At 40.1% G+C, this 13,896-nt stretch overlaps 1 protein-coding gene across 5 annotated transcripts in view; it reads right to left on the reverse strand.

The window, feature by feature from the left end:
* LOC106565046 (receptor-type tyrosine-protein phosphatase T) overlaps positions 1 to 13,896 on the reverse strand; it is a 500,470-nt gene that overhangs the window by 175,946 nt on the left and 310,628 nt on the right. For all 5 annotated transcript variants that reach the window (XM_082958989.1, XM_082958987.1, XM_014131664.3 and 2 more), the window contains exon 9: positions 6,124 to 6,233. In XM_082958989.1, coding sequence (XP_082815115.1) covers positions 6,124 to 6,233 — 110 coding nt within the window. The remainder of the gene's footprint in view (positions 1 to 6,123; positions 6,234 to 13,896) is intronic.

Raw genomic sequence — 13,896 nt, forward strand, 5'->3', positions numbered from 1 at the left:
ATGCTACCACCACCATGTTTCACTGTGGGGATGTTGTTCTCGGGGTGATGAGAGGTGTTGGGTTTGTGCAAGACGTAGCGTTTTCCTTGATGGCCAAAAAGCTAAATTTTAGTCTCAACTGACTAGAGTACCTTCTTCCATATGTTTGGGGAGTCTCCCACGTGCCTTTTGGCGAACACCAAAGTTTTTGCTTATTTTGTTCTTTAAGCAATGGCTTTTTTTCTGGTCAATCTTCCGTAAAGCCCAGCTCTGTGGAGTGTACGGTTTAAAGTGGTCCTATGGACAGATACTCCAATCTCTGCTGTGGAGCTTTGCAGCTCCTTCAGGGTTATCTTTGGTCTCTTTGTTGACTCTCTGATTCATGCCCTCCTTGCCTGGTCAGTGAGTTTTGGTGGGCAGCCCTCTCATGGCAGGTTTGTTGTGGTGCCATATTCTTTCAATTTTTTAAGAATGGATTTAATGGTGCTCCGTGGGATGTTCAAAGTTTCTGATATTTTTTTATAACCCAACCCTGATCTGTACTTCTCCACAACTTTGTCCCTGACCTGTTTGGAGAACTCCTTGGTCTTCATGGTGCCGTTTGCTTGGTGGTGCTGTTTGCTTAGCGGTGTTGCAGACTCTGGGGCCTTTCAGAACAGGTGTATATATACTGAGATCATGTGACAGATTATGTAACACTTAAATAAAGTCCACCTGTGTGCAATCTAACTAATTATGTGACTTCTGAAGGTAATTTTGTTGCACCAGATCTTATTTAGGGGCTTCATAGCAAAGGTGGTGAATACGTATGCACACACCACCTTTCCGTTTTTTTATTGTTTTGAATTTTTTTAAACAAATGATTTTTTTCATTTCACTTCACCAATTTGGTCTATTTTGTGTATGTCCATTACATGAAATCCAAATAAAAATCCATTTAAATTACAGGTTGTAATGAAACAAAATACAAAAAACGCCAAGGGGATGAATACTTTTGCAAGGCACTGTAAATATACTTAAGTATATAAACAATTGTCTAAGTTGGAAAAATTTGAAATACATTTAATGCCAATCTTATTTGTATTTTATTAGTGTTTAAGTATATTAAATACATATAAAATGATCTAAATTGGGACATTTTTTGTAAATAAGTATATTCTTTGTATATTAGATAAAGAGCAAAATAAATATACTTTGAATACACCTGAAGTACATTTTATGTATATTTCTCATAAATTAGAAAACTACAAAAATGGTCATTTGAATTAGAATTCCTATATTATTTTTACAAAAAAAGTATATTTATAATGTGATTCAAGTATCATTTTACGTGTACACTTCTAATCATTTACCACATTAGCTTATCTAATTAACCATGTAAATGTTACCTTCATTGACCAAGGAATCTTCTCAGCCAATGTTAACATGTTATTTACTACACTTTTTAGAACTGTGCACCAGTGGTATTTTACACTTTAGTTGTTCACATTATGGAGATAAATGTGTAATGTGTAATATGTAATGTGTAATTAAAAGTACAACATTACTCAGTTTGAAAATGAACATCAAAACATTTTCATAAGCTACATATGAGGAACAATATCCTATTATAAATCAAAACGTCAGCTGCAGAAAATGATGCTGGGGAATATGCAAACAACTTTGCATATGCATTTTTTAAAGTTTACTTTAAATATATTTTGTGGACATTTAAGTTAAATATACCTTTTTGAAAGTATATTTAAGTATATTTTCTTGAGATATGAAAAAGTGTACTCTCAGGAAGCATGTTCCTCAGCTGTGCATGTTTCCTTATGTGGAATAAACAATTGTTATTATTGTCAACTTCATCTGCACTCTTCTGAACAGGAATTCAGAAAGTACTTCAAAACTCATTATTGGCACTGTGATATTTTAGTTTGATAAATTAGCAAACATTTCTAAAAAACAGTTTTTGCTTTGTCATTACGGGGTATTGTGTGTAGATTGATGAGAGGATTATTATTTTTTTTATCTATTGTAGAACAACAAAATGTGGAAAAAGTAAAGTCTGAATACCTTCCGAATGCACTGTATACTGTTCTATCCTACATATTCTACAGATATATTAAATATTTATCCACATAATGTCCATAATGACTATACATTCCATCACACACAAGCACACATATATGCATACATATATATTTATTTATACTACGGACTCCAACATTGCTTGGCCTAATATTTAATTACATAATTTTACTTTTAGATTTGTGTGTATTGTTGTGAATGGTTAGACATTACTGGACTGTTGGAGCTAGGAGCATTTTGCAACACCCGCAATAACATCTGCTAAATATGTGTATGCGACAATACAATTTGATTAGATTTGATTATTAGATTTTACAATCCCCAATGGCATCATGGTAACATCCCTGACCAGTTTCATTCCTGTCCTGTAGCTCAGTTCAGAAGGACCACTGTATCTGTGATGTGTCTGGGTGGTTTAACACATAATCCACAGCATAATTATTAACTTGACCATGCTTAAAGAGACATTCAATGTATGTTTTGATATGGTTACCTATCTACCAATCACTGCTTTTTTTATGAGGATTTCGAAAGGCTCCCTGGTCTTTATACTGTAGTTGAATATGTGCTTGAAATTGTATATATGGGGGACAGAGGAAGGGTTAGTCATTTAAAAAAAATCATGTTAACCCCTACTATTTCAACAGTCCATGTAACATATGTGATTTGTTAAACCAAATTGTATTCCTGAACTAATTTAGGCTTGCCTAAACAAAGGGGCTGAATACTTATGCAATGAATATAATTGAATTATCTAATTTATATTAATCTTATTTTTTGTTGTTGAATTTTTCTTTCACTTTGACAGAGTATTTTGAGTTCACAAATATAAATAAATCAATTTTAATCCCACTTTAACACAACATTTGAAGAAATACAAAGGGTATGAATACTTTTGCAAGGCACTGTATACTTATAGATCACTCAAAAGCATAGTTTCATTAAAAAAATCTATGCTTCAACTTTAAAACAATAAATAATATACTAAACTACAATTAAAGCGTTTGAAATTGAAGTACAGTTTTAATGAGCGTGTTTAAGTTTAATGATAGTGAACATATAGTATGCTTAGACTTTTAATAGGTGTATTGAAATATATTATAATAAGTGTATGATAGCATATTAATAGTATACTAAAACACTGAAAAACAATTAATTTAAAGTACACGTTTAATAAGTGTATTGAAGATTGATGATGGTATATTTATAGTATACCAAAAGACTGAAAAAACGATGCATTTAAAGTACACTTTTACACGTTTAATAAGTGTATTGAAGTGTGATGATAGCAAATGTATAGTATACTAAAATAATGAAAAAACAATGAATATAAAGTACACTTTTCATACATGTGTTGAAGTGGAACGATATTATATTATAGTACACTAAGATATACTAAAAAAGTACATCTCGTATTTGAAGTATATTATTCAAATTGTTTGTATATTTAAGTATACTTTAGTGTACTTGTAATATTTACAAATATTTAAAAAAATTCGCTTGGGAGTATCAGTGTCGGTGTGTCTTGAGTTCTTTTTGCATCTTTATCAATGTCAATAGCAGACCACTGTGGACTTCCATGAGTAGTGATTTGTTTTTGTGTGAAGTTTAGCATTGTTACCGTTGTCATTTATAGTAACAGTAAATAACTTTCGGTTGTCGTGACCATTGTTGAATCGTGTGAAGCCTGTTTGTTGGTTCATATTAGATTGCTACAGTACAGGCCTTTATGAACAGTGTCACGTCTTTATGCATATTAGTGTGTTTACCATCACCAAAGGTTTCAGCCCCCCACCACCCTCTGCCCAACTCGCCACATCCTCTCCCGCCCCTCCCCGCCTCCTTTATTTTCCCATTTGAGGATATTGTCCCTAATCTAATTTGCCCGTGGCCTAAAAGCGCGAGAAGAGTCCTTTGGATCCTCAGATCTCCCAGATGATGCCATTGGAGGCTTTTAATCCAATCAATAGGGGTAATTATAGGCAATTACACCAAATGGGAACGCATTGTACTGGACTTAATTTAAAAAAAAATATTCTGACAATCCTGTTATGGACGAGATGGCGAGAGGCTAATTTCATATTAATGATGCTGGCTCGGAAACAAAAGCTACTTGTAAATTGAAAGTCGGCCCAGATTCAGACACACAGAATAAAATGTAGGAGCCTTTTATCCGTCCCTCGCCCCTTCACTCACACAAACATGCATTTAATGGACCACAAAGGCCATTTTTTTATATGAACAAAGTTATACGATCTCATATAGAAAGAAATGTAACAGCAGATCAGTACTTAATTAGTGTGGACTGTCTACCTTTCTAAGCAATGGTTCATAAAGGACTCCACTCATTATAAGACTTTATGGTGCCTTTTCTCTGCAGCTCCTTGACACCATTTCAAGGCCTAGCTACTGTCACAGCACTGTGGTCCAGAGGAAATGACATGCAAATCTGAAAATGGTCATCTGAAAATCGACTATCCCTCATATCTGTCAGAAAGCATCTCTGGTAAGACCACAAGCTTTACGTGTTAGCCATTTTGGATAGTTCACAAGAAGGGTTGGTTGACCAAAAGTACGTGGACACCTGCTCGTCGAACATCTCATTCCAAAATCATGGGTATTAATATGGAGTTGGTCCCCCCTTTGCTGCAATAACAGCATCCACTCTTCTGGGAAGGCTTACCACTAGATGTTGGAACATTGCTGTGGGGACTTGCTTCCATTCAGCCACAAGCGCATTAGTGAGGTCGGGCACTGATGTTGGTCAAGTTCTTCCACAACGATCTCGACAAACCATTTCGGTATGGACCTTGCCTTGTGCACGAGGTCATTATCATGCTGAAACAGGAAAGTGCCTTCCCCAAACTTTTGCCACAAAGTTAGAAGCACAGAATCGTTAAGATGTCCCTTTAATGGAATTAAGGGGCCTAGCCCGAACTGTAAAAAAACAGCCCGAGACCATTATTCCGCTTCCACCAAACTTTACAGTTGGCACTATGCATTTTGGCAGATCGCGTTCTCCTGGCATCCACTGAACACAGATTTGTCTGTCGGCTGCCAGATGGTGAAGCGTGAGTCATCACTCCCTAGACGTTTCCACTTCACAATAACAGCAGTTACAGTTGACCGGGGCAGCTCTAGCAGGATAGAAATGTGATGAACTGACATGTTGGAAAATTGGCATCCTATGACGGTGCCTCGTTGAAAGTCACTAAGCTCTTCAGTAAGGCCATTCTACTGCCAATGTTTGTCTATGGAGATTGCATGGCTGTGTGCTTGATTTTATACACCTGTCAGCAACGGGTGTGGCTGAAATAGCTCAATCCACTAATTTGAAGGGGTTTCCACATACTTTTGTATATATAGTGTATTTTAACGACTGCCAGATTAATAATAATAATTATTGATTGTATTTATTTAGCGCTTCTCCACCTAGGTGCTCAAACTGCTTTAAGTAAGGGGGGAAACTCATCTCTACCACCATCAATGTATGGCACCCACTTGGGTGATGCACAGCAACCATTTTTGTGCCTAAACACTCAACACACATCAGCTAGCATGGTGGAGAGGTGAGGAGTGATATATGCAAATTAGAGATCAGGGGGCTGATTAGGTGGACATGATGGAAATGTGGCCAGGTTGGGAATTTGGCAGGAACACTGGGGTTACTCTTGTGATACGTGCCATGGGGTTTTTAGTGACCACATAGTCAGGACATTCATGTAATTTCCCATATGAAAGGCAACACCCTCAGCAGGGCAATGTCCCCTTTACTGCCCTGGGGCACTGGGATCTTCTTAGACCAAGAGTGCCCCCTTCTGGCCAACCAACACCACTTCCAGCAGCATCTGGTCTCCCATCCCAGGTCCGACCAGGACCGATCCTGCTTAAAGTTAAGCTACTATGAGTAGCTATGAGTAAGACAAAGTGTGAAATATGAGAAAAATATGTTGTGTCGTGCAAGTTGAGGATATAATTCTGAGCGTATTTCCTGTGTGCTGAGGAAGTGAGAAAATCACCCTGTTAGCAGCTGCCATGATGACCTGTGTTGGCTGTGTCGATGACACTCACCTCGTAGAGCGTGATAACGCCATTGGTCTCGTTAGGTGCCTTCCACTGCATGAAGATCTTCTCCTCGTACGGTCCAGTCTGGATGGATTCCAAAGGAACAGAGCCAGGAACTGGAGGAAAGGAAAGACACACACAGGTGTGAGGGAATGTTCAAGTAAAGTATGAGAGCAAGTTTGAGCACTAAAAAACACACACTCACACACACATATGTGCATGACATGCACACACCCACACGCACATGCACACACACTGTGATTAGCCACTTGGTGCACAACACCATGGTCTGAGAACAATTTAACCATTCAACAACGTAGCGTAGTATCTGAGACGTTATAGCGCATTAACAACGGCACACTCCAATCATCCAAAGAATGTCACACACACCAAGCAAAATAATTATTTACAACGCTACTCCAATTTTTCCAGCACTTGACAGACAGACAGCCAAAGGCAAGAAAGCAGATGGAAGAAGGCCCAATCTAGCAGGATTCACTCCTTCAGAAAACTATTTACTGAGCATGAGAACGTGTCAGTCCTTTCCAGCACACTCCTCACACTTCATTGAGCGCAGTTTACGTTTTGCACACGTGTTGACACAGATACACATTGTGTATGTGCTAGACACAAACAGTATAGAGTGAGGTCTTTGAAAGTGTTAACTCATCTAAATGTTAAAGGAGGAAGAGCGCGTCGGTGGCTTAACCCTAGGACTGGTGGAGCAAGCGGTTGAAGTCGAGGGAAACATCCTCAGGGCTCAATCCTCACTCCCTTTGATTTGATATTCATTTATGGCAGTCTAATGGGTTTTATACCTTCCAGCCAAGAGGAAATTCATGGTAATAGCTCTGTTAAAAGGCCATTTAGTCCAACTTCAAACACATGTGAGTGTTTGCATTAAACACTCCCACTCCACAATAATCGGCAGGGCAGATAAGAAAAATGTGCTGGTCTGGAACGGTATCGGCTTTAGCTACCTCAACAGGGCAGATGGAGGGATAGAGGGATGGTCAGATAGAGGGATGGGAACTGGACTATTTGACATATTGCTAAGCGTTAATGAGGATGTGTTATTCTAATGCAACTAAATACAGTGAGCTCCAAAAGAATTGGGACAGTGTCACATTTTTGGTTGTTTTGGCTCTGTACTCCAGCACTTTGGATGATACTATGAGGTTAAAGTGCAGACTCAGTTTTAATTTGAGGGTATTTTAACCTCTCTTGGGTAGGGGGCAGTATTTTGACGTACGGATGAAAGGCGTGCCCATAGTAAACTGCCTGCTACTCAGGCCCAGAAGTTAGGATATGCATATCATTAGTAGATTTGGATAGAAAACACTCTGAAGTTTCTAAAACTGAATGATGTCTGTGAGTATAACAGAACTCATATGGCAGGCAAAAACCTGAGAAAAAATCCAACCAGGATGTGTGGATATCTGAGGTTTGTAGTTTTTCAAGTGATTCCCTATCCAATATACAGTGTCTGTGGGGTCATTTTGCACTTCCTAAGGCTTCCACTAGATGTCAACAGTCTTTAGAATGTTGTTTCATGCTTCTACTGTGAATGGGAAGAGAATAAGAGCATATGGAGTCAGAGGACTGAGAAAATGACATGAGCTCAATCGCGCATGCTCCCTTGAGAGTTAGGTGTGTTCCTTTTCATTTCTGAAGACAAAGGAATCGTCCGGTTGGAATATTATGGAAGATTTATGATAAAAACATCCTAAAGATTGATTCTACACATCGTTTGACATGTTTCTACGAACTGTAATATAACTTTTTTGACTTTTCGTCTGAACTTACTGCAAGATCTCACCCCGTGGGGTCAAAATGATCACAAGAACGGTGAGCAAAAATCCCAGAAGCACACAGGGGGACCTAGTGAATGACCTGCAGAGAGCTGGGACCAAAGTAACAAAGCCTACCATCAGTAACACACTACGCCGCCAGGAACTCAAATCCTGCAGTGCCAGACGTGTCCCCCTGCTTAAGCCAGTACATTTACGTCATTTAGCAGAGGCTCTTATCCAGAGCAACTTACAGTTGTGAATGCATACATTTCAATTCATTTCATTTCCCCCCCCCCCCCGTACTGGCCCCCCATGGGAATCAAACCCACAACCCTGGCGTTGCAAACACCATGCTCTACCAACAGGCCCGTCTGAAGTTTGCTAGAGAGCATTTGGATGATCCAGAAGAGGATTGGGAGAATGTCATATGGTCAGATGAAACCAAAATAGAACTTTTTGGTAAAAACTCAACTCGTCGTGTTTGGAGGACAAAGAATGCTGAGTTGCATCCAAAGAACACCATACCTACTGTGAAGCATGGGGGTGGAAACATCATGCTTTGGGGCTGTTTTTCTGCAAAGGGACCAGGACGACTGATCCATGTAAAGGAAAGAATGAATGGGGCCATGTATCGTGAGATTTTGAGTGAAAACCTCCTTCCATCAGCAAGGGCATTGAAGATGAAACGTGGCTGGGTCTTTCAGCATGACAATGATCCCAAACACACCGCCCGGGCAACGAAGGAGTGGCTTCGTAAGAAGCATTTCAAGGTCCTGGAGTGGCCTAGCCAGTCTCCAGATCTCAACCCCATAGAAAATCTTTGGAGGTAGTTGAAAGTCCGTGTTGCCCAGCGACAGCCCCAAAACATCACTGCTCTAGAGGAGATCTGCATGGAGGAATGGGCCAAAATGCCAGTAACACTGTGTGAAAACCTTGTGAAGACTTACAGAAAATGTTTGCCCTGTGTCATTGCCAACAAAGGGTATATAACAAAGTATTGAGATAAACTTTTGTTATTGACCAAATACTTATTTTCCACCATAATTTGCAAATAAATAAATAAAAAATCCTACAATGTGATTTTCTGGATTTTTTTTTCTCATTTTGTCTGTCATAGTTGAAGTGTACCTATGATAACAATTACAGGCCTCTCATCTTTTTAAGTGGCAGAACTTGCACAATTGGTGGCTGACTAAATACTTTTTTGCCCCACTGTAAATATGAACTTTATCGAGCAAAACATACATGTATTGTGTAACATGAAGTCCTATGAGTGCCATCTGATGAAGATCATCAAAGGTTAGTGATTCATTTTAGCTGTATTTCTGGTTTTTGTGACGCCTCTCCTTGCTTGGAAAATGGCTGTGTGGTTTTTCTTGTCCAGGCGCTGTCCTAACATAATCTAATGTTATGCTTTCGCCGTAAAGCCTTTTTGAAATCGGACAATGTGGTTGGATTAACGTGAAGTGTATCTTTAAAATGGGATATAATAGTTGTATGTTTCAGAAATTTGAATTATGAGATTTTTGTTGTTTTGAATTTGGAGCCCTGCTATTTCACTGGCTGTTGGCGAGTGTGTCCCGCAGGTGACATACCCCAGAGAGGTTAATGTATATCGAACCATTTAGAAATGACAGCACTTTTTGTACATTTTAGGGGACCAAAAGTATTATGACAAATTCACTTACATTGAGTATACAAACATTAGGAAAACCTTCCAAATATTGAGTTGCACCCCATTTTGCCATCAGAACAGCCTCAATTCATCGGGGCATGGACTCAAGGTGCCAAAAGCGTTCCACAGGAATTCTGGCCCATGTTGACTCCAATGCTTCCCACAGTTGTGAAAAGTTGTCTGGATGTCCTTTCGGTGGTGGACCCTTCTTGATACATACAGAAAACTGTTGAGCGTGAAAAACCGTTGCAGTTCTTGGCAGACTCAAATCGGTGCACCTGGCATCTACTACCATACCCCATTCAAAGGCACTTAAATATTTTGTCTTGCCCATTCACACTCTGAATGGCACACACACACATTCCATGTCTCAAGGCTTAAAAATCCTTCTTTAACCTGTCTCCTCCCCTTCAACTACACAGATTGAAGTGGTTTAACAAGTGACATCAGTAAGGGATCATAGCTTTCACCTGAATTCACCTGGTCAGTCTATGTCATGGAAAGATGTGTATGTGTATTAAAGTAGTCAAAAGGTTAGTATTTGGTCCCATATCCCTACCACGCAATGATGTTAGGATGAAACAGTCAGAGGTCACCAAGCGCAACATAGCTTCAGCGTGTAAATCAGCTAGAAAGATGTGTCGGCATCAAGTAATTGTCTCTGGCCCCCTCCCAGTTAGGGGGAGTGATGAGCTCTACAGCAGAGTCTCACAACTCAATCGCTGGTTGAAAACTGTTTTCTGCCCATCCCAAAAGATAGAATTTGTAGATAATTGGCCCTCTTTCTGGGACTCACCCACAAACAGGACCAAGCCTGGCCTGTTGAGAAGTGACGGACTCCATCCTAGCTGGAGGGGTGCTTTCATCTTATCTACGAACATAGACAGGGCTCAAACTCCCCTAGCTCCACAATGAAATAGGGTGCAGGCCAGGCAGCAGGCTGTTAGCCAGCCTGCCAGCTTAGTGGAGTCTGCCACTAGCACAGTCAGTGTAGTCAGCTCAGCTATCCCCATTGAGACCGTGTCTGTGCCTAGACCTAGGTTGGGCAAAACTAAACATGGCAGTGTTCACCTTAGCAATCTCACTAGAATAAAGACCTCCTCCATTCCTGCCATTATTGAAAGAGATCGTGATACCTCATATCTCAAAATAGGGCTACTTAATGTTAGATCCCTCACTTCAAAGGCAGTTATAGTCAATTAACTAATCACTGATCATAATCTTGATGTGATTGGCCTGACTGAAACATGGCTTAAGCCTGATGAATTTACTGTGTTAAATGAGGCCTCACCTACTGGTTACACTAGTGACCATATCCCCTGTGCATCCCGCAAAGGCGGAGGCGTTCCTCACTGAGTTCCCTGAATTCCTATCGGACATTGTAGTCATAGCAGATAATATTCACATTTTTGGTGAGTTTAATATTCACATGGAAAAGTCCACAGACCCACTCCAAAAGGCTTTCGGGGCCATCATCGACTCAGTGGGTTTTATCCAACATGTCTCTGGACCTACTCACTGCCACAGTCATACTCTGGACCTAGTTCTGTCCCATGGAATAAATGTTGTGGATCTTAATGTTTTTCCTCATAATCCTGGAGTATTGGACCACCATTTTATTACGTTTGCAATCGCAACAAATAATCTGCTCAGACCCCAACCAAGGAGCATCAAAAGTTGTGCTATAAATTCTGAGACAACCCAAAGATTCCTTGATGCCCTTCAACACTCCCTCTGCCTACCCAAGGACGTCAGAGGACACAAATCAGTTAACCACCTAACTGAGGAACTCAATTTAACCTTGCACAATACCCTAGATGCAGTTGCACCCCTAAAAACTAAAAACATTTGTCATAAGAAACTAGCTCCCTGGTATACAGAAAATACACGAGCTATGAAGCAAGCTTCCAGAAAATTGGAACAGAAATGGCGCCACACCAAACTGGAAGTCTTCTGACTAGCTTGGAAAGACAGTACCGTGCAGTATCGAAGAGCCCTCACTGCTGCTCGATCATCCTATTTTTCCAACTTAATTGAGGAAAATAAGAACAATCCGAAATGTCTTTTTGATACTGTCGCAAAGCTAACTAAAAAGCAGCATTCTCCAAGAGAGGATGGCTTTCACTTCAGCAGTAATAAATTCATGAACTTTTTTGAGGAAAAGATCATGATTATTAGAAAGCAAATTACGGACTCCTCTTTAAATCTGCGTATTCCTCCAAAGCTCAGTTGTCCTGAGTCTGCACAACTCTGCCAGGACTTAGGATCAAGGGAGACACTCAAGTGTTTTAGTACTATATCTCTTGACACAATGATAAAAATAATCATGGCCTCTAAACCTTCAAGCTGCATACTGGACCCTATTCCAACTAAATTACTGAAAGAGCTGCTTCCTGTGCTTGGCCCTCCTATGTTGAACATAATAAACGGCTCTCTATCCACCAGATGTGTACCAAAAAAGCCAAACCTTGACCCAGAAAAAATAAAAACGAATCGACCTATATCGAATCTTCCATTCCTCTCAAAGAATTTTGAAAAAGCTGTTGCGCAGCAACTCACTGCCTTCCTGAAGACAAACAATGTATAAGAAACGCTTCAGTCTGGTTTTAGACCACATCATAGCACTGAGACTGCACTTGTGAAGGTGGTAAATGACCTTTTAATGGCATCAGACCGAGGCTCTGCATCTGTCCTCGTGCTCCAAGACCTTAGTGCTGCTTTTGATACCATCCATCACCACATTATTTTGGAGAGATTGGAAACCCAAATTGGTCTACACGGACAAGTTCTGGCCTGGTGTAGATCTTATCTGTCGGAAAGATATCAGTTTGTCTCTGTGAATGTTAGAAATTATTGGTAAATAATGTATTGTGTCATTTTGGAGTCACTTTTATTGTAAATAAGAATATAATATGTTTGTAAAGACTTCTACAATAATGTGGATGCTACCATGATAACGGTTAGTCCTGAATGAACCGTGAATAAAGATGAGTGAGAAAGTTACAGACACAGAAATATCATACCCCCATGACATGCTTATCTCTCACCATTACAAGAACAGGGGAGGTTATAATGTTGTTGGTTTTTTTTTTGGGGGGGGGGGGGGGGGGGGTTGATATTCATGGGGTACAAAGCCAAAACAAACTGTCACTGTCCCAATACTTTTGGAGCTCAGTGTAGTTTGTGTCCCATTTGTAAGAGTTGGTTCAAGATGTAATTCAAAGATATTAGTCTTGTCATTCTTCGATGAAATTATGAAGTGACAGTGTCCACTTCATAATTTAAATGTGTAATATGATAATGGACCAAGATGAAAGCACACACAATCCATACTCGTTATATGAGGGTTTTCATAAACAGGTGTTGTGTGCCGCCATGCCTTGTGCACATATGCAGAGTTAAATCATTGAAATAATTTTTGGATTGGTGATTTAAAACAGGCCTTGATTAGCCTGCCTTGCCTGGTGAGAGCATATCAATTTACCTTAAAAATGAAACACAATTACATCTGTCTTTCCATTCTGCATCTTATAAGTCCATCTGTGTGTGTGTGTGTGTGTGTGTGTGTGTGTGTGTGTGTGTGTGTCTGTGATAAATGCCACTGTAACACATGCATCAAAACTTGATTTACTTCCTGTCTATAGAGTGTCTGAGTGGCATGTTTCATTAAGCTGGTAGCGAGGATAACATTTCTCTTGTGCTCGCCCCCCCCCCCCGCCAATTGTGACGTGAACGCATCGGCTGTTTGACGCCTTAGAAAACAATGTGTCTCCATTGACAGTCCATGTTAATTCCTGACATTATCTTTAATGGTGCTAGTAAGACTTTACGTGATTTGGTGAGTGGTATCAATAGGCTTAATTTAGACCTGAATCACTCACGATAACTACAGTAACTGTCCAGGGATCATGCCAACCAAAGTCTGAAGAGCTGCTGATGTAGCAGCTAGCCTAGCTGCGAGTTAGCTATCAAGCTAGCGAGGTTTCCTTGAAAGCTTGAACACAGCCTGCAACGCAGTTAGCCCTTGTGGCTGGGAAGGCGGATTGTTCCTGGCTTGTGGCTGTTTAAATACCTGCTGTTTGTTGCTGTTTCCATCTGCCCTGCGACCTGCCCTGTCTGGAAATACGTGGAGTACCAGCGTTAGACTAAGTTGCTACCATGTCATCCAAGGCTAAAGCCAGTGGGAGTAAGTGAGAGGACAGTGTTTCTCTATCACAGGTGAATGATCTTTCAAATGAACAAAAAGGGTTGTAGAGGTAGTTGTTTCAACAACCGGAAAATAGCTTCAAGAGCTTTGGACTCAATTATACT

Source organism: Salmo salar, chromosome 12 (genome assembly GCF_965601325.2).
Source record: "Salmo salar chromosome 12, fSalSal1, whole genome shotgun sequence".
NCBI lineage: Eukaryota > Metazoa > Chordata > Actinopteri > Salmoniformes > Salmonidae > Salmo > Salmo salar.